The 19,902-nt window shown below is 44.8% G+C and overlaps 1 protein-coding gene across 1 annotated transcript in view; it reads right to left on the reverse strand.

Moving 5' to 3' along the window:
• LOC115074893 (tetratricopeptide repeat protein 24-like) overlaps positions 1–19,902 on the reverse strand; it is a 106,660-nt gene that overhangs the window by 15,499 nt on the left and 71,259 nt on the right. Inside the window, exon 4 of the mRNA XM_029574854.1 lies at positions 8,801–8,929. Within this exon, the coding sequence (XP_029430714.1) occupies positions 8,801–8,929 (129 nt within the window). The remainder of the gene's footprint in view (positions 1–8,800; positions 8,930–19,902) is intronic.

Here is a 19,902-nt window from a genome sequence, read left to right on the forward strand (position 1 = left end):
AATTTTCAAGGGGGTAATGTGTGCATGTAGATTTTCTGGATAAACTTATGCGCAAACTTTTCAAGAGTATGCGGATGATTCCAGTCCCACCCACATGAATGCTTCTTCACACTCTGGGTCAAAGTACGCACATAAAGACCCTGCGCTCATACTTGTACTCCCATAGAGGATGGGTAATTCTACAAAAGCCCAATGCCACAGGTAATGCCCAATTTTACCCACAGAAATGGCTTTTAAAATTGACCTTCCTATGCTGTAGGTATTTATGTCTTTCATAGTTTACTCCTATTCTTCCTCTCCTAAACAAATTAGGCAGATCCTAATCCCTTACCCTCTGTCCAATCTTGAAGTAACAGAGTTTCTATTATATCTAGTTCTTCTTTGTAAAGCATGCTGGATGCAATATTAATAACTTTAAATAAATAAATACCAGTAAACATCCAATATAAATTGCTTTGGTGCACAATTGCTAACAAAGACAGGGTCTAAGAAAAGTGGGAGATGAAGAATGGAATTCATTAGTGTAACGAAGCATTCATGTGGGTGGGACTGGAATGTCAATGACTCCCCCAGTCCCCTGGTCAGACCACTCTTATCACCACCAACCTCACTATAAAAGAAAAACTGACCCCGCCCCCTCCCCCCAAGACCACTTTCCACTTCAGAAAACCCTGCTCCATGGAAGACCTCAGTTCCCATCTCACCAAGGAACTACACAACCTTGATCTCTCAAACGCCAACTCAGCCCTCTCCTCTTGGTTTAACATCACCAATTTGGTCGCCAACAAAATATGCCCCTTAACAGCCAAAGAACTAAATCCAGCCCTTAATAACAGAAAACCCTGGTTTACATCTGAACTAAAAAAACTGAAACAGGAGCTCAGACACAAAGAACACAAATGGTGTAAAGACCCTTCCCCTAACTCTAACTGCTTACAAATCATCCCTGCACGGCTACAGGACTACCATCCTCCGAGCAAAAAGAGACTTCCACGCCAGCAAAATCCACAACTTTCACTATGACACAAAAACCCTGTTCTCATGTTTCAGAACTCAAAATCCACCCCCCCTCCATCCCTGACAACGAAGCACAATCAAAGTCGGTCGAACTAGCAACCTTTTTCCAGAACAAAAGTTCCAATCTCTTAGCCCTTCTCACTACAACTAACACCTCCACACTACCCCCGTACACCACCACCATCGACCCAACAGCCAACCTCGACTCTTTTGAACTCACGTCATCCCTTGAAATTGAATCCATCCTAAAGAACATGAAACCCTCCTCCCATCCCTCAGACCACATCCCAATTAAACTTCTACTCACCATACCAAAGATCATCTCCAAACCCCTTTCTGAAATCACAAACTGCTCCCTGTCTCTTGGAATAGTCCCTGACACACTGAAACTAGCCTCCCTTAAACCCTTACTGAAGAAACCAAACCTTGATCCAGGGAATCCCTCTAACTTCCGTCCCATTTCTAACTTGCCATTTATTTCCAAACTTATGGAAAGACTAGTTAACTCCCAGCTCTCAGATTATCTTGACAAACACAAAATCCTCTACCCCGCTCAATTTGGTTTCTGTAAATCCCGTAACACTAAATCCCTTCTAATTTCTCTCACGGACACCCTCCTCTTGGGATTAGAGAAAGGACATCTTACTGGCACTCCTCAATATCTCATCTGTGTTTGACACAGTTAACCACTCCATCCTCCTAAACCGCCTCTCAGACATAGGCATCTCAGGATGCATCTCAGATGGTTTGAGTCCTTCCTGAGCAATAGATACTATAAGGTCAGAATAAACAATAAAGAATCCCCCCCCCCCCAATCAGCTCAACCTTTGGAGTCCCCCAGGACTCTTCCCTCTCCCCTACCCTCTTCAACATCTATCTCTTACCCCTTTGCCACCTCCTCACAAACCTAAATCTAACCCATTTTATATACGCCGGCGATGTTCAGATACTTATCCCCATAACAGAGTTTCTCCCCAAATCCCTTGAATTCTGGGACAAATGCCTCCACTCCATCAACTTCCTCCTCACCAGTCTTAACCTCGTCCTGAACACAGCCAAGACCAAACTCCTTCTCATCTCGCCGGACCACAACAACCTTTCCCTACCCAACCCCTCATCTACCACAGCCGCACAAGTGAGAGATCTGGGCGTTGTTCTAGACAACCGACTAAACTTAAAAAAATTTGTTAACACCACAACAAAAGACTGCTTCTACAAACTCCAAATTCTAAAAAAACAAAAACATAGACCCCTCCTCCACTTCCATGATTTCCGCACTGTCCTCCAAGCTACCCTTTTCTCAAAAACTGACTACTGCAATTCCCTTCTTCTAGGCCTCCCTGCAACTACCACCAAACCCTTACAGATGCTCCAAAATGCAGCTACCAGAATCCTTACCAACTCCAGCCGAAAAGACCACATCATGCCCATCCTCAAGAATCTCAATTGGCTCCTGATCAGCTTCAGAATCCTTCATAAGACCCTCATTATCATTCATAAAACCATCCACAATCAGCACTCTCTCGAGATAATAAACCCACTATGCCTACACACCTCAAAAAGACCGATCAAAGCTGCTTATAAAGGAACTCTCCATGCTCCCTCCCCCAAACTCACTCTCCACACATCTACTAGGGAAAATGACTTCTCCACAGCGGGACCATCTCTTTCTAACACCTTGCCCCCAGATTTACATCAGGAACACTGCCCCCTGACCTTTAAAAAAAAAACTAAAGACCTGGGTGTTCAAAAAAGCCTTTCCTTAACATCCCCCTGCCCCTAACCCTCATTTATGTACGATATACAAATTCTTTTACTATCTGTCTCCTCTTACACTATAGTAGATGTGCTATATAATTTGTAATGTTACATTTGTCATTTGTTATCTATCATAATACTATTATAGGCCCAGGAAACAAATCGGAAGCCGATCCAAAGTGCTGACAAGCAAGGGAAAACAAGCTGATCGGTGAAAAAACAGCCTTTATTGGAAAAAGCCCAACTCTGGCCGAGTTTCGCTCCCGCAGGAGCTGACTCAGGGGCTGTCAAGGGCAAAAGATATATACCGTATTTTTCGCTCCATAAGACGCACCTGACCATAAGACGCACCTAGGATTCAGAGGGGGAAAATTAAAAAAAAAAAATTTGTGCTAAACCGGCTCTGCGTCTGGGCGTCTTATGGAGCAAATTAGGGGAGTGCATAGCTTTTTTTTTTTTCTCCCCATTTTGTTTTCGGGTCTGGGGAGGGCCATTTCGGTCCACTCCCCAGATCAAAAAACTTTTCTTTCTCTGGGAACCCCTCCCCCCCCCAAAAAACCCCATCCCAACCCTTTAAATTAACAACCCCCACCCTCCTGACCCCCCCCCCAAGACCTGCCGACTTAATTTACTACAACCCCCCACCCTCCTGACCCCCCCCCCAAGATCTGCCGACTTAATTTACTACAACCCCCCACCCTCCTGACCCCCCCAAGACCTGCCAAACGTCCCTGGTGGTCCAGCGGGGGTCCAGGAGCAGTCCGGGAACGATCTCCTGGGCGTGGGCCGTCGGCTGCCAGTAATCAAAATGGTGCCGACGGCCCTTTGCCCTCACTATGTCACTGAGACCAACCAATAGCAGCGGTCGGTCCCAGTGACATAGTAAGGGCAAAGGGCCGTCGGCGCCATTTTGATTACTGGCAGCAGATGGCCCACGCCCAGGAGATCGTTCCTGGACCGCTCCTGGACCACCAGGGACGTTTGGCAGGTCTTGGGGGGGGGGGTCAGGAGGGTGGGGGGTTGCAGTAAATTAAGTCGGCAGGTCATGGGGGAGTCAGGAGGGTGGGGGTTTGTTAGATTTTTGTGGTTTTTTTTTTATATTCGCTCCATAAGACGCACATGCACTTTTTTCCCCCCAAAATTGGGGGGAAAATGTATCTTATGGAGCGAAAAATACGGTACATATCTCTTAATACAATGTTAAAATACACAAACAAAAAAACATATATATGTGTGGTTATGGACAAACCAAAATATTAGAGACATCAAAAAATGTAAACAACATTTAAACACAATTATTTGCAATAGCAATGCATTGATAGATGTATAATGAAACAATAAGGGGCGGATTTTAAGAGCCCTGCGCGCCGGCGAGCCTATTTTACATAGGCCTACCGGCGCGCGCAGAGCCCCGGGACTCGCGTAAGTCCCGGGGTTTTCTGAGGGGGGCGTGTCGGGGGCATTCCGGGGGCGGGCCCGGGGCGTGGCTGCGCCCTCCGGACCCGCCCCCAGGTCGCGTCCCGGCGCGCTAGCGGCCCGCTGGCGCGCGGGGATTTACATCTCCCTCTGGGAGGCGTAAATCCCCCGACAACAGTAAGGGGGGGTTTAGACAGGGCCGGGCAGGTGGGTTAGGTAGGGGAAGGGAGGGGAAGATGAGGGGAGGGCAAAAGAAAGTTCCCTCCGAGGCCGCTCCGATTTCGAAGCGGCCTCGGAGGGAACGGGGGTAGGCTGCGCGGCTCGGCGCGCGCCGGCTATACGGAATTGATAGCCTTGCGCGCGCCGATCCAGGATTTTAGCGGCTATGCGCGTATCTACTAAAATCCCACGTACTTTTGCTGGCGCCTGATGCGCCAGCAAAAGTACGCCAAATCGCGCGGTTTGAAAATCTACCCCTAAATGTATATAATGTGTATATATATATATTAGAAATTGTGAATAAACATCCTTCTCAACTAAAAATAATGCGTAAGTTTGTGTGTGTAAGTTAGTCCATTGTATCCCCTGAGGCAGCTCCTGCGGGAGCGAAACTCGGCCAGAGTCGGGCTTTTTCCAATAAAGGCTGTTTTTTCACCGATCAGCTTGTTTTCCCTTGCTTGATAATACTATCATATAATTTATTTGTCATAGTACTATTATTGTTGTTTCAATTATGTACTTCTTTGTTTTTCCTGGTTTCCTCCCCCAGTTTCCTATGAAAAACAAATGAATATCTGGAAATAATCCATTATATATGAATATATATATATTATGGAAATGTATATCTTTCTTTTTATAATCATTTTCTGTAATTTCATCCAAGGTATATTCCTTGTAATTATTTTGAAAATTCACAAATAAAGAATTAAAAAAAAAATAGTACTATTATTGTATAATCTGTAATGTTACTTTTGTCATTTGCTATTTGTCATAATAATATTATTAATCATATTTATTCAACTGTTCCTCTTGCCATGGTTACCCTATACATTTTATCTCATATATATTAGCAAGTGTTCTCTTATATTTATTATTATGATACAACTGCTCCCCCCCTAATCTCTTCCATCTCCAAGTTCCAGTAACCCGTGTTCAATGTAACTTCTCTTTTTCTCTTCTCCCACCTCCTCCAGTAGCCTCCTAGCTACGATTAATGTTAAAGTTCTCTTTTACCCTCGTTCAATGTAAACCGATATGATATGATATTCATTATGAATGTCGGTATAAAAAAGGTTTAAATAAATACATTTTGTAATAAGCTCTGACTGTGAAAATTAGCTTTCTCTTTCTGGGATATGATCTTGAACTTCATGAATTAGCTGCACAATTATGGTCCTCGCCATAGCAGCTTGCCCATTAAATGCCTCTGCCACTTTATTTCATCTTACTCCAGGATCTTTGTTTTCTTTCGGCTCTGTCGTATTTTATTATAATTAAATGCCTTATTGTTAGATGAGTCAAATAAGATCAAAATGGCCAACTGAACAGGAAAGGAATTATTTCATTTGTTTTGCTTATTGGACAACTAAAGCACCCAAACTTCTCCCCAAAGTTTTGCTGATATGTTTACTTTGGGGTGATCCACATGACAACGTGCTTGACAGAAAAAATGTCAGTCAAGAGAAAAAAATAATCAACCTCGATGATCTAACTTGTTATAAATTAACAGATACTACTAGAAACCTAGGTCTTATCATTGACTATGAATTAAATTTTAAAACCACATATCCAAAAAAGTTAAGGAAGGTTTTAATAAATTAAGACTGTTGAAATGTTTAAAACCGCTGCTCTCTCAAAATAATTTTAGATATGTTGTACAGATGTTACTGTTTTCAGGGCTTGATTATTGCAACTCGACTATCGGGCCTATCCAGTACCGAGCGGTAGGAAGAGCTGCGTTAGTGCCTACGGCACCCGCGGTTACCGCCCGCACAGTGCAGCTCACCTACCGCTCGATCCTGAACCCTAATTATATGTAAATGTAAGCCGCGTCCGAAAAGCCTTAGGCCTGCGCAACCCAGGATACTGGATAGAGCGCCTATACAGTATCCCGGGTGCGCGGGCCTAAGGCTTCACGCCACGCTGGTATCTGTCATTTCAAATGTGATTTGAAATGACAGATACCAGGAAGCAACGGCGAAGACAGCGCAGAAGCAACGGCGAAACGACTTTTCAGTGTCCCCCCTCCTCTCGGAGCAGGGCGCGAAAAGCCGCCTTGCTCCGGGAGGAGGGGGGACACTAGCAACGGTGAAGCAACGGAGAAGACAGCGCAGAAGAAAAACTTACTTTTTTGCAGCCATCAGACATCAGCCATCAGCAGGAACACGATCTGGCTCCCGTAGCTCCTCCCAACAAAATGGCCGCCTGCACGGGGAAAGCGTACAATTGGCCGCTCAAGACGTCACGTCTTGAGCGGCCAATTGTACGCTTTCCCCGTGCAGGCGGCCATTTTGTTGGGAGGAGCTACGGGAGCCAGATCGTGTTCCTGCTGATGGCTGATGTCTGATGGCTGCAAAAAAGTAAGTTTTTCTTCTGCGCTGTCTTCTCCGTTGCTTCACCGTTGCTAGTGTCCCCCCTCCTCCCGGAGCAAGGCGGCTTTTCGCGCCCTGCTCCGAGAGGAGGGGGGACACTGAAAAGTCATTTCGCCGTTGCTTCTGCGCTGTCTTCTCCGTTGCTTCACCGTTGCTAGTGTCCCCCCTCCTCCCGGAGCAAGGCGGCTTTTCGCGCCCTGCTCCGAGAGGAGGGGGGACACTGAAAAGTCGTCTCGCCGTTGCTTCTGCGGTGTCTTCTCTGTTGCTTCACAGTTGCTAGTGTCCCCCCTCCTCCCGGAGCAAGGCGGCTTTTCGCGCCCTGCTCCGAGAGGAGGGGGGACACTGAAAAGTCGTTTCGCCGTTGCTTCTGCGCTGTCTTCTCTGTTGCTTCACAGTTGCTAGTGTCCCCCCTCCTCCCGGAGCAAGGCGGCTTTTCGCGCCCTGCTCCGAGAGGAGGGGGGACACTGAAAAGTCGCTTTGCCGTTGCAGTCTCCGTGGCAGCCCCAGTCCGGACATCGGAGGGGGGCTGCAACGTTTTTTTTCGCTTTTTTTTTGGCTTCGGGAGTAGGGGAGAGGACTGGGGCTGCCACGGAGACCGGCACCCATGATCGCGGCCGGGGCAGGTGAGCGGGGGCTGGGGGAAAGCTTGCCATCTACCCTTACCCCTGCCTCTACCGCAGGGGTCAGGTTAGGCGGTAAGTTTGCAGGTTAAACACTCGATAAAACGGCAGGGAAAACTAGCGATAGTCGGGGCGCGGGTTACTGGATGCTAGGGAATAGCTAATTCGCTCGTTTGCATGCAATATCGCGCTAATTCGCTTGTTTGCATGCAATATACATGCCGCGGGCGGAAGGGGTTGCCCGGGGAATTTAGGATGCGGTAGGAGTAGGTTAAAGGGGATTCGGGATCGCAGGAAGGGCTAACGCGGCCGGAACGTGAGTTAAAAGCGGCTTAGGAGCAGGGTAAACGCGGCCGCACTTTACAGGATAGACCTGTATGTTAGGACTTCCAAAAACAACTATGCGACCCCTACAGGTGATTCAGAATGTTGCAGCAAGAATTCTAACAAATACAAGAAAAAGAGATCATATTACACCAGTCCTAAAATCATTACATTGGTTACCAATTGAGTATAGAATCAAATATAAAACTTTATGTATGATTCACAAGATTACATACGGAGAAAAAACTGACTGGCTGAACTCAACTATCAAATTTCACGTGCCCCAATGAGAACTAAGGTCAGCAAACAAAGGATTATTGTCAGTGCCTACAGTAAGATCTGCACATCTTAGCGAAGTGAGGGACCGGGCCATTTCGATCGCAGGGCCAAAACTGTGGAATAGTTTACCAGTAGATCTTAGAGTGCAGGACAACCTGAAAAAATTCAAGAAAGACCTAAAAACATGGTGCTTTCAGCAAGCATACGGAATTGAAACCTGAGAGCTTTTAGCTAAGACAGAAGTTATCCGAGGATTCTCTTTATTTTTCTTAACTATACTTTATCTTGTTTTAATGTGTAGATTTTAACTATTGTACTATTTTTATTTTTATTGAATTTTTATTGTATTTATTCCTGTTTCTAATTGTTTTTTTATTGAATTTTATTATGTAAACCGTAAAGATAGAATTTTGTATTCTGTGACACGGTATATAAAAGTTGCATAAATAAAAAATAAATAAATATTCAAACATTTACCTCTCTTTAGAACTGGGTGCCGTGTCAGACAGAAAATGGGGTATGATTTTTATTTAGTTGTTCTAACTGTTGACTAATCTGTGAAAATCATTTGTGTGTTCACATTAGTGCTTTAGATGCAGAATGTCACTCTGCAGAAGCTGATTGAAGAATTGCGAATGACTGAACCCTAGAGTTTAATTTGCTGGGTGGAAAATCAGGCACATAGCCAAGCTTTCCTGTCTCATTACGAGCAATCCCACAATTTACCGCAGAATGACTTGGCAATATGTAGAGACTTGCAGTGAATTTTTGCTCCTGCCTTCGCCCCGCCCTTACCTGCATCGGAAAATGCGCAGAGTGCCTTTTGATAGTAAAACTCGGCCATGTTGTAGTTTTTCAGCTGGCTGTAGGCAAAGGCTAAGTTGTACAGACACTGTCCTTGGGATTGTCTTTCTCCTAAGCTTCCTAAAACAAAACATGTGTAATTAAAAAAATATGAAATAAAACTGTTAGAAATAACACAGTAGAATGATTATTCAAAGCATCTTTTGGTGAAATTCAGCTTATTTTGTAACCATGATTTTTATGTACATTATGCTATGGGCCAGATAACTTTTCATGCAGCTGATCTTAGGCCCCTTACCAGAGTGTTATTTATGGGAAACCCTCAAACTAGCTAATTTGATGGGTTGACTTAGGCTTTTCCAGTACATGAAGTCCTGAGACATGACTGAAGGTCAGATAATGAAAAAATTGTTAATGGGTCTTAAGCCTCTTATTGTCTTAGCTTTGCTTTTGGGATGGCATATTTTTCTATATCGGACTCCATTTGCATCCTTTCTGAAAGTCAGAACATTCATGAGTATCAAAACAGCTGTCAAAATGTACTGAGGTCAATTCTTTGCAGAGCTTCTGAATGCCGCCTCCAAAACCCAATTTTATGTAACAGAAGTATATGTACATTATTGTTAGAATCTACATTATAACATTTAGACACTTATAATCTATCATTCTTATTACAATTGTTATGTGCTTGGCATTGTTTTAGATGCTGCCTTTATCTTACAAAATTATTATGAAGTGCTTGAATATTTTTGCGTTGTTTTGTTGATTTTTCATATTGTTTGTGTGCATTCTATTTATCTTATTTAAAGAGTACATTTCCAGAACACTCAAAGCAGGAGCACAGCATTATGTTGAGCGGCGAGTAGAATCGTGAAACTATTGCTCTCTCAGTGGTCTGCTGTGGAAAGTACCTGTTTTAAAACAGGTTAACTCGCTGATAAATGCTTCTCTAATTATGACATATGAGATGTCCGTGCTAATCTGAGCCAATTCAAGTGGCTCTGAAGCCCCTGAGGCAGCTCGTTGAGCGAAACTTGGCCAGAGTCTGGCAAGATTCAATAAAGTCCATTTTATACCGATTTCACCTTTGTGTTTTGTTGCTGTCAGCCATCTTGGATCGGTTACCGGTTTGTTTTCTTAAAACAAATGTAAAGCATAAAGTTTAAAAACAACTAAAAATAGTACATTTCTCGAAAATAACAATATAAAAAAAAAATAAAAATACAAGAAAGCTAAGAACTATGGTTACAATCAAATAATAACCAGCAAATAAGACATCAGACTAAAATCAATAAAAATAAAACCACTCTGAGGAAATCTAACCAGTAGACATCAGAATAAGACTAATAGCATAACAAGCAAACTAATCAGCTCTTTAATAATCTGAGGAAAGAACCAGGTCTTAACCATACCTCGGAAGGTCTGAAGGTAAATCTCCCTGGGAGAACTCTCTCCCTGTGGAGAGAATTCTAGAACCTGGTGTAAGCCTCAGAAAATGCACCTTGGTGGGTCCTTGATTGTCTTACCTCCTTCAAGGAGGGAATAGTCAGGTAAATTTCTTCAGTAGAATATAATTCCCTATGAATACAATCAACTAAGTATACTGGAACAATGCCTTGGAGCTTTATATGTAAAGGTTAAAACATTAAATCGGGAGCCAATATCATTTCATCACGGTAGAAATATATTTTATGTGATTTATATTGTGCTTTGGCACTTCAAAGCAGATTATATTCAGGTACTATAGGTGATGGAATTTAGTGTTTGTCAGTAACCAAGCAGCTGCATTGGGAACTAACAGCAATTTTTTCAGGCTTTTTGGGGCAGCCCATGATAAAGTGAACTGCAATAAGCAAGCCTAGAAATAACTAGGGTAGGGATTATAATGGAACAACTTGGATCACCTGAAAATAGATGCAGTTTTCACAACCAATTAAAATGAAAGAACATTTTGCAACTGATGAAATGTACACATTGAAATATAAAACAGCATCCAAAATGACACCCAGGTTAGGAAGCTGATTTACTCTGTAAGGCAGCATTCAGAAGCATTTGCTATAGAGTGGATTTTATTATAAATTAGGCTCACCCAGCCTAAGGAATTCTGTCTTGTAGGGTAAAAACACAGGGGCAGATTTTATAAACCTGCGCACCAGGCACGAACAAGAGTATGCGGGATTTCAATAGATACGCGCGTATCCATTAAAATCCGGGGTCGGTGCACGCAAGGCTGCCCAATAATCGGCAGCCTGCGCGCACCGAGCCGCGCAGCCTGCCTCCGTTCCCTCCGAGGCCGCTCCGAAATCGGAGCGGCCTCAGAGGGAACTTTCCTTCGCCCTCCCCTCACCTTCCCCTCCCTTCTCCTACCTAACCCCCCCCCCCCCCGGCCCTATCTAAACCTCCCCCCTACCTCTATCCCGAAAGTTACGCCTTGCCAACGGGGGTGAAATGGTATGATTCCGCCGAGAACGCCCGTCATCTGTTAGCAGAGAAAGAAACGCCGACGGAGAGCACCCCGACTGAATGGGTGCAGGCTTAATTCAGTTGACATCGTGGCTGTTCTTTTGGGCCTCTCGACCTGTACTCTCCGGTGCCCAAAGTCCTTCGCACCAACGGATAGATGATATGGCGGGGGAAGTTCCTTCCTTTCTTTTTCCGGTGATTTTTTGCCTGGACAAAGCGTGATTTGACTTTAACTAAGCATGGGGAGCTTTTAATTGCTCTCTTTTATGGCGCACTGCTTCCTTGTGCTGATCCTGCGGTGTGAAGGGGAGATCAGCTATACGGGACAAGTTTGTGTTAAAGTTCTCCTTTGTTACTATGATGTTTAGAAGTGCTGAGTTTTTTTGCCTTTTTCTCTATTTGATGTTTCATAACACTTCTCTCCTTTGGGGGATTATGGGTATTTGGGGGAATCTTTGTGCTCCCACTTAGGCCATGGGTCTCCGCATAACAGGTCAATTTTTAGTTTAGTGGCCTGAATAAATACCGACCTCCTTGATGTGGGTTTCCCCCAGATCTCGAGTCTATAATAGGGGGGCTGCTTTTGGGAAGGTGCTCTGGTTCTACCAGGATCACGGGCTTCGGGGGTAAAATCAGATATGGCCTTAGTGGATCTCGGCACGTTCTTAAAAATTTGTGAGATGACACATGCTTATTGGGTTCCTGCTTAATTTGGCGGTTTGTCAAGTTCTCAATACCTGGGAAGGAGTGGCCTGTGTTGTTTAGTTTACATGTTATTAACGTTTGTTGCAACAGGCTGTTTCCTTCTTGGGAGTGGGGGAGGGGTGAATAGGGTTCGAAGGTGGGGTAGGGGGTTAGTACATAGGCCAGTGATCTCGATCTTTGTTAAGATCAGAGGTGTATGATTCGGGGGCAGGGAGGGGAGGGGGAAGGGATTGGGATTAAGACAGGGAGTCTTTGTTGTCTATATCTTCTGTATGTTCATGATGTCAGTGGTCAGCCTAAAGTTACTGCTGGGAGTTACCTGGCGAGCAGTGGGAGATCTTGTTTGAGAGGTTCTCCACTGCAGTATAATTCAATTATGGTTTGTCATTAAACTTTGTAAGTCACACAGTCTCTAATTCACTCGCTAATGTAATTACTTGGAATGTCTGTGGAATCATTCCACCCGTTAAACGTTCAAAAATTTTGTCTCTATTGAAAAGACGGAAGGCTCATGTGGCTTTCCTGCAAGAAACACACCTAACTGATCTAGAACATTGGAAGTTGGGTCGCCTCTGGGGAGGAGACATATATTATGCCTCAGCTACCACTAAATCGGCTGGAGTGGCTATTCTGCTCTGCTCTACGGGATCGGCGGTGAACTGGGCCTGCGCAGCTGGTGCTGAAAGCCCGTCGGGGTAAGGCCTCTTTGTTCCGCCTTCCCCAACCGGGCTCCCACGCCGGCCACCAGCCTTCTTTGATCCCGGCCTAACCTACCTTATAGCCCTCAACGCTTGCCGCGATCCGGCCCTCCTCCGCCTCGAATCGGCCTGCTTCCTCCGCACGCAGGGCTGCGAGCCCCCACCAGAACCGACGCACCGAGGCCCGCCCCGCCGGGCGCAGGGGTGACATCAGCGACCAGGGACCGGCAGGATTTAAAAGGCCCTGCAGTCCCCGGCGTTTTTCTCTGCTCTACGGGATCGGCGGTGAACTGGGCCTGCGCAGCCGGCGCTGAAAGCCCGTCGGGGTAAGGCCTCTTTGTTCCGCCTTCCCCAACCGGGCTCCCACGCCGGCCACCAGCCTTCTTTGATCCCGGCCTAACCTACCTTATAGCCCTCAATGCTTGCCGCGATCCGGCCCTCCTCCGCCTCGAATCAGCCTGCCTCCTCCGCGAACCGGCCTCCTCCGCACGCAGGGCTGCGAGCCCCCACCCCCACCAGAACCAACGCACCGAGGCCCGCCTGCCGGGCGCAGGGGTGACGTCAGCGACCAGGGACCGGCAGGATTTAAAAGGCCCTGCAGTCCTCGGCGTTTTTCTCTGCTCTACGGGATCGGCGGTGAACTGGGCCTGCGCAGCCGGCGCTGAAAGCCCGTCGGGGTAAGGCCTCTTTGTTCCGCCTTCCCCAACCGGGCTCCCACACCGGCCACCAGCCTTCTTTGATCCCGGCGTAACCTACCTTATAGCCCTCAACGCTTGCCGCGATCCGGCCCTCCTCCGCCTCGAATCGGCCTGCGTCCTCCACGAACCGGCCTCCTCCGCACGCAGGGCTGCGAGCCCCCACCCCCACCAGAACAGACGCACCGAGGCCCGCCCCGCCGGGCGCAGGGGTGACGTCAGCGACCAGGGACCGGCAGGATTTAAAAAGCCCTGCACTCCACGGCGTCGCGCGACAAAGGGGCCCGCCCCTTTGTGCAGCCCTGAAGTGACGCCTGAGCCCTCCTATACACTGCTGCAACTACCACAAGACTCCTTTGCATCACAGCCACTGCACCTGCAGCCAACCCCACCAGCATCCCACCACCTTGAAGCCTTGATAGAGACCAGAACAGGCGACAACCAACACTGAGACCAACCTATCACCATCCCCTAAGCTCCCCCAGCTGCAACTCTGTCATCAGGACGCTGGTAAGCACTATTAATGCATGCCTACACAAGCGCTTTACCACTCCACTTCCACACAGCCAGCACAATTTCTTCTCACCACCTCCACCGCAATCGGCGGCCGTGACCCATCGGGGTACCTGGAGGCCCACCTCAATCTGCACTGCGACCACTGCCCAAGAGAACCCCGAGGCCTACCCAGTGACAACGAGTTCACTTATCTCCCTCGACGCTCCCACTCTACTCCTCCACCCCATTCCCCACCCCTAGCACACTCCAACCTCTCTATAACTGTCCAACCATCCCCCCTCACACTCAACACACCACCTTCACACTCAACACACCACCAGCCATGCACACCTACCCCATTACATCCATCAAACACTATCCCCTCCCGCTGAGACCCCCTCACCCCAAAACACAAGAAATACACCACAGAAACCTCATCCCTATCATGGCCACACCACTCACCCAAATACTAGGCCTCACCACCTTCACCATACTCTTAATTAATGCGCAATCTATCATCAAAAAAACCCCACTCATCAATGACATTCTACTGGACGACAACCCTGACATCCTAGCCATCACAGAAACATGGCTAAAGGATACAGACACAACACTACTGAACCAACTCCCTCTCAAAAAATATGACATTTTCTCCATACCACGACTTAAGAAACGAGGAGGCAGCCTCCTCCTAGCAGCCAAAAAGAGTTTTAAACTTACCAGAAAACCTATCTCCACACCCCCCAGACTAGAAATCAGCTTTTTTCACTCTCACAACCTCCAAATCTGCCTAGTGTATGCCCCACCAGGTCTCCTCGAGGCTAACCCCTCCCCCCTGATCGAATACATTTCCAAAAACATTAACATACAAGTTCCAGCTATCATCCTTGGAGACTTCAATCTTCACGTCGATAACATCCCCACATCACCCGCCTGTGACTCCCTACTAACTGCATTAGATGCACTTGGTTTTACACAAACCATCACCCAACCTACTCACAAAGCAGGCCACACCCTCGATCTCTTCTTCACCAACTCACAAATCCATACCAACACCCCCTCATGCACACCCATCCCCTGGTCCGACCACTATCGCATCGATGCAACATGCTCTGTAATTAAAACCCATCATCCCACCCAAGGTAAAAAAGTCATACATTTCAGACGTAACTGCAAGCAAGAAGAATTAATTGCAGCCATGTCTAATGATATCGACTCGCTTGACTTAACAGACGTTGATACGGCACTCACATCATGGAACCATATCACCAACACGATTGCCAACAAGATCTGCCCCATACAGGAACGCACAATTGACATGTCCCAAAAACACAAACAACCCTGGTATACGCCAGAACTTAAAAACATGAAATCTATTCTAAAAAAGCTCGAAAGAGCATGGCTCAAAGACCCCTCCACCACCCAACTAAATAAATTCAAATCCTACATGCACTCCTACCGAGTAGCTATCGATAAAACCAAAAGAGATTTCCACTCACAACGCATACACCACCTACAATTCAACCCAAGAGCCCTATTCCAACTAGTAAACAATTTAACTAAACCTTGCACCCCATCCATACCAGACATAGACAACCAGACAAAAAGTGAAGAACTTGCCTTATTCTTCCAAAATAAAATCAGCAACATCATGTCGCGTTTCCCCCTCAAGCAAACATCCAACGATACTACACAATCCCAATCTACTTCTAATCTCTCATCATTTGACACCGCCTCATCCCTAGGAATCGAATCCATCCTTAAAAAAATCAGACCCTCTACACACCCTACAGATACCATTCCCACAAAACATCTCCTCTCCATCCCCGGGATCATCGCCAAACCCATATCAAACATCATAAACAAATCCATTGAACTTGGCAGTATCCCTAAAAACCTTAAGCATGCCATTGTTAAACCCATACTAAAAAAGCCCTCCCTCGACCCCTCTGATCTCACCAATTTCCGACCTATCTCCAACCTGCCTCTAATCACAAAAGTCCTTGAGAAAGCTATAAACAAACAGCTATCAGACTACTTGGATGAAAACAACATCCTTTCCCCCTCACAGTTTGGCTTTCGCAAACACCATAGCACAGAGACCTTACTCATTTCTCTCTCCGACCAAATTTTGAAAGGTCTTGACAAAGGTCTCTCACACATCCTCATTCTCCTAGACATCTCCGCTGCATTCGACACCATTAAACATCAAATCCTATTAGAACGTCTTAGCAGCATTGGCATCTCAGGCCTGGCTCTACAATGGTTCCACTCATACCTAGCTGAAAGACAATTTAGCGTACAAATGAGAAACTCCACTTCCAAGCCACACAACCTCGCTCAAGGAGTACCACAAGGCTCATCTCTATCATCTACGCTTTTCAATATTTATTTATTTATTTATTTATTTATTTAAAAGTTTTTATATACCGCACAATGGATAAATATATATCCGTCTAGGCGGTTTACACATGGTCAAAACATACATAATTTAAAATACAAACAATTGTTAAAGATTAATTAAAACACATGATATTATGCAAATTATTGTAGCTAGAAAGCTTGGATAAATAAGTAAGTTTTCAGCGATTTTTTAAAATCTCTACGGTTAGAAGTTAATCGGATATAGTCAGGTAAAGCGTTCCATAAAGTTGGACCTGCAACTGAAAAAGCACGTTTACGAATCAGTGATAAACTTAAAGATTTTACATTAGGAATTTCTAATAAGCATTTGTCAAAAGAGCGTAGTTGTCTGGAAGGTTTATAAATTCGTAGCAGAGAACATAGCCAGATTGAGTCATTGTTATAGATCAGATTGTGTATAGTGGATAAGATTTTGTATGTTATGCGGTATGATATTGGAAGCCAATGTAATTGTTGTAAAATTGGAGAAATATGTTCGCTTCAACGGATATTATATAGCATACGGGCAGTCGCGTTTTGAATTAATTGAAGTGGATGAATTGTTGATTGGGGTAGGCCAAGGTATAAAGCGTTGCAATAGTCTAATGAAGACAAGATGAGGGTTTGAGTGATCAGGCGGAAATCATTTGGCAGAAGTAATGGTTTTAATTGCTTGAGCATGTAAATTTTATAAAAAGATTTTTTTACAATTTCGGATATGTTGTTTGTCAATGATAATTTGGAGTCAAGTATAACTCCTAAATTTTTTGCGTGTGTTTTTATGGGGATGGTTTGGTTTTCAAAAGTAAATGTTGCTGGGGGTTTGTGAATTGAGTCTGGAATAGTGGATAGATAGATTAATTCTGTTTTGTTTGTGTTTAATTTTAGTCTATTATGAGAAAGCCAGGTTTTTATTGTAGACAAATATAAGTGCAATAATGAGAAGGTTTTAGACCAGGAGTCAGTGAAGGGTATGGTAAACTGAATATCGTCAGCGTAAATTTTGAAATTTAAGTTTAAACCGTCCAGTAGTTTGCACAAAGGTAACAGGTATAGATTGAATAGAAGAGCTGATAAAGCTGATCCTTGGGGTACTCCTGTGGGGGTGGAGTACCATTGTGATGATTGGCTGTTTGTTATGATTTTTTGTTGACGGTTGGATATAAATGACGTAAACCATTGTAAGGGAAGATCGGAAATATCTATTTGAGTTAGATTGGTGATAAGAATGTCATGATTTATTGTATCAAATGCGGCGGAAATATCAATTAGTACCGGTAAGTAGTTTATGTTGGAGTCAAATCCTCGGATTATGGTGTCAAAAGATGATATGAGTAAGGATTCAGTACTGTGTCCTTTTCTAAAGCCATGTTGGTTAGTATGTAAGATGTTATTTTCTTCGATATAGTCGGATATTTGATGTAAAACTACTGATTCTATGATTTTTGCTAAAGATGGTAATAGAGCGATAGGGCGATAATTAGTAACATCAGCAGGATCATGGTTTTTCTTTTTTGGAATGGGTATAATAGCAGTTTGTTTTAAGGAATATATATCTCCTCCCCCTCTGCCATCTCCTTGCTAAGCTTGACCTTCCGCACTTCATATATGCCGATGATGTGCAGATACTTATTCCGGTTAAAGACTCAATACACAAAGCTATGGAAATTTGGAAATCCGCCCTCTCTGAAATTAGCAGCCTCTTATCCAACAACTATCTCGCCCTCAACGCTACTAAAACGGAACTCATCCTTATTTCACCCCCCAACGTCACCCCCACCCTTCTTATGACCCTCCCTCTCACACACAACAATGTTCCTACCACTAACCTCACCTTCCCCACCCATGTACGTAGCCTCGGCGTGTCCATTGACTGTCACCTTAACTGCAAGAAATTCATCAATAATACCCTCAAAGACTGCTTCTACAAACTGCACACCCTAAAAAGACTCAAACCTCTCCTACATCTCAATGACTTCCGTACAATATTACAAGCCCTCATATTAACGAAAATAGATTACTGCAACTCCTTGTTATTAGGCTTGCCTAAAAACACCATATAGCCTTTACAACTCCTCCAAAATGCAGCCGCCCGGATACTCACCAACACCCACAAAAATGATCACATAATCCCGGTACTCAAACATCTTCATTGGTTACCCGTAGCATCTAGAATTACCTTCAAAGCCCTCACCCTAATACACAAATCTCTTCACAACCAGAACATGCACTGGTACAAAGAACATTTCTCATTTCACAACAGCAATAGACCTACTAGAAAACAATATCTAGCTACACTACACACCCCCTCACCTAAGCTTACTAAACTCCGCACCACAAACGAAAGGGCCCTATCCCTAGCAGGCCCGCTTCTTTGGAATAAGCTACCTACCTCCCTCCGCCAAGAAACTTGCCCAAAAATATTCAGGCAAAACCTGAAGACCTGGTTCTTCAAACACTCTTACACCTAACATTCACACAATCACTCTCACCCCCCCCTGAAGACCTGGTTCTCCAAACCTGGTTCTTCAAACACTCTTACACCTATTATCCACATAACCACTCTCACCCCCCCCCTCTCCAATTCCTAACCTCTCTCCATCCCTCTCCCCCCCACCTACCTTACACCTCCTTTCTACCCCCTCCCTCTACTTAATACTTTCTCACCTCCCTTACCTCCCATAAAGTGAATCTTATCAGGACAACATATTGTATATAAAAAGTGAACTTTATCAGGACAACATATTGTATATAAAAAATTTGTTCCCATTCACGTGTATATATTCCTCCTTTAATTGTTGATACCCTCGTTTATATCAAAATTTCCCCGCCGCCCCCCCCCCCGCTTAAATAACCTCTTTCACATACCCCTTTAGCTAATTTCTACTTGTATAAGCTTCTCTGTTATTTGTATGTTTTTAATGTTCCTTATATAATTATGCAATAATTGTAAAGCCTGTTGCTAAGTTCTGTTCTATGTAAACCGATGAGATGTTCCCAACGTTCGTCGGTATATAAAAGTTATTAAATAAATAAATAAATAAATAAATAAATTCTGATCCAGCGGAATATGGCCTTCACTTTACATAAGGAAATTAAGGACCCCATGGGGAGATCTCATTTTGATCGCAGAAATTTTTAACACTAAGGTTATCTTTTGCAATGTATATGCCCCTAATAATTTCACTCATAGTTTTTATAGGGAGATATATCAGCATTTGCTCCCCTATTTGGGAGATCTCATGATCTTAGGCGGGGATTTTAACACGATTCATGATCCAGCGATAGACAAGTCTCCATCTGCTCCCTCGTCTTCGGGCGTAGGTAGGGGTCCATCTTTTTTGGAAAATTCATTGCAGTTGATGGATGTGTGGAGGGTTCTTCACCCGGGTGAAAGGGACTTTACCCATATCTCACGGGCGCACGGGACTATCTAGCTCGATTACTTTTTAACTAGTATTCATGGTTGTGCGCAGATCCGAGCTGTAGAGATTGCTGATATCGTGATCTCGGATCACGCCCCGTCCGGTTGGAGGTGGAACGGACCTCAAACACACTAAATTCCTTTCTTGGGAAATTTCCCTTTTACGTGGCCACCGAGGGGAAATTTCAGGAGTACTTCCACAAAAGCTGG

This window comes from Rhinatrema bivittatum, chromosome 13 (assembly GCF_901001135.1).
Source record: "Rhinatrema bivittatum chromosome 13, aRhiBiv1.1, whole genome shotgun sequence".
NCBI classification, from domain to species: domain Eukaryota; kingdom Metazoa; phylum Chordata; class Amphibia; order Gymnophiona; family Rhinatrematidae; genus Rhinatrema; species Rhinatrema bivittatum.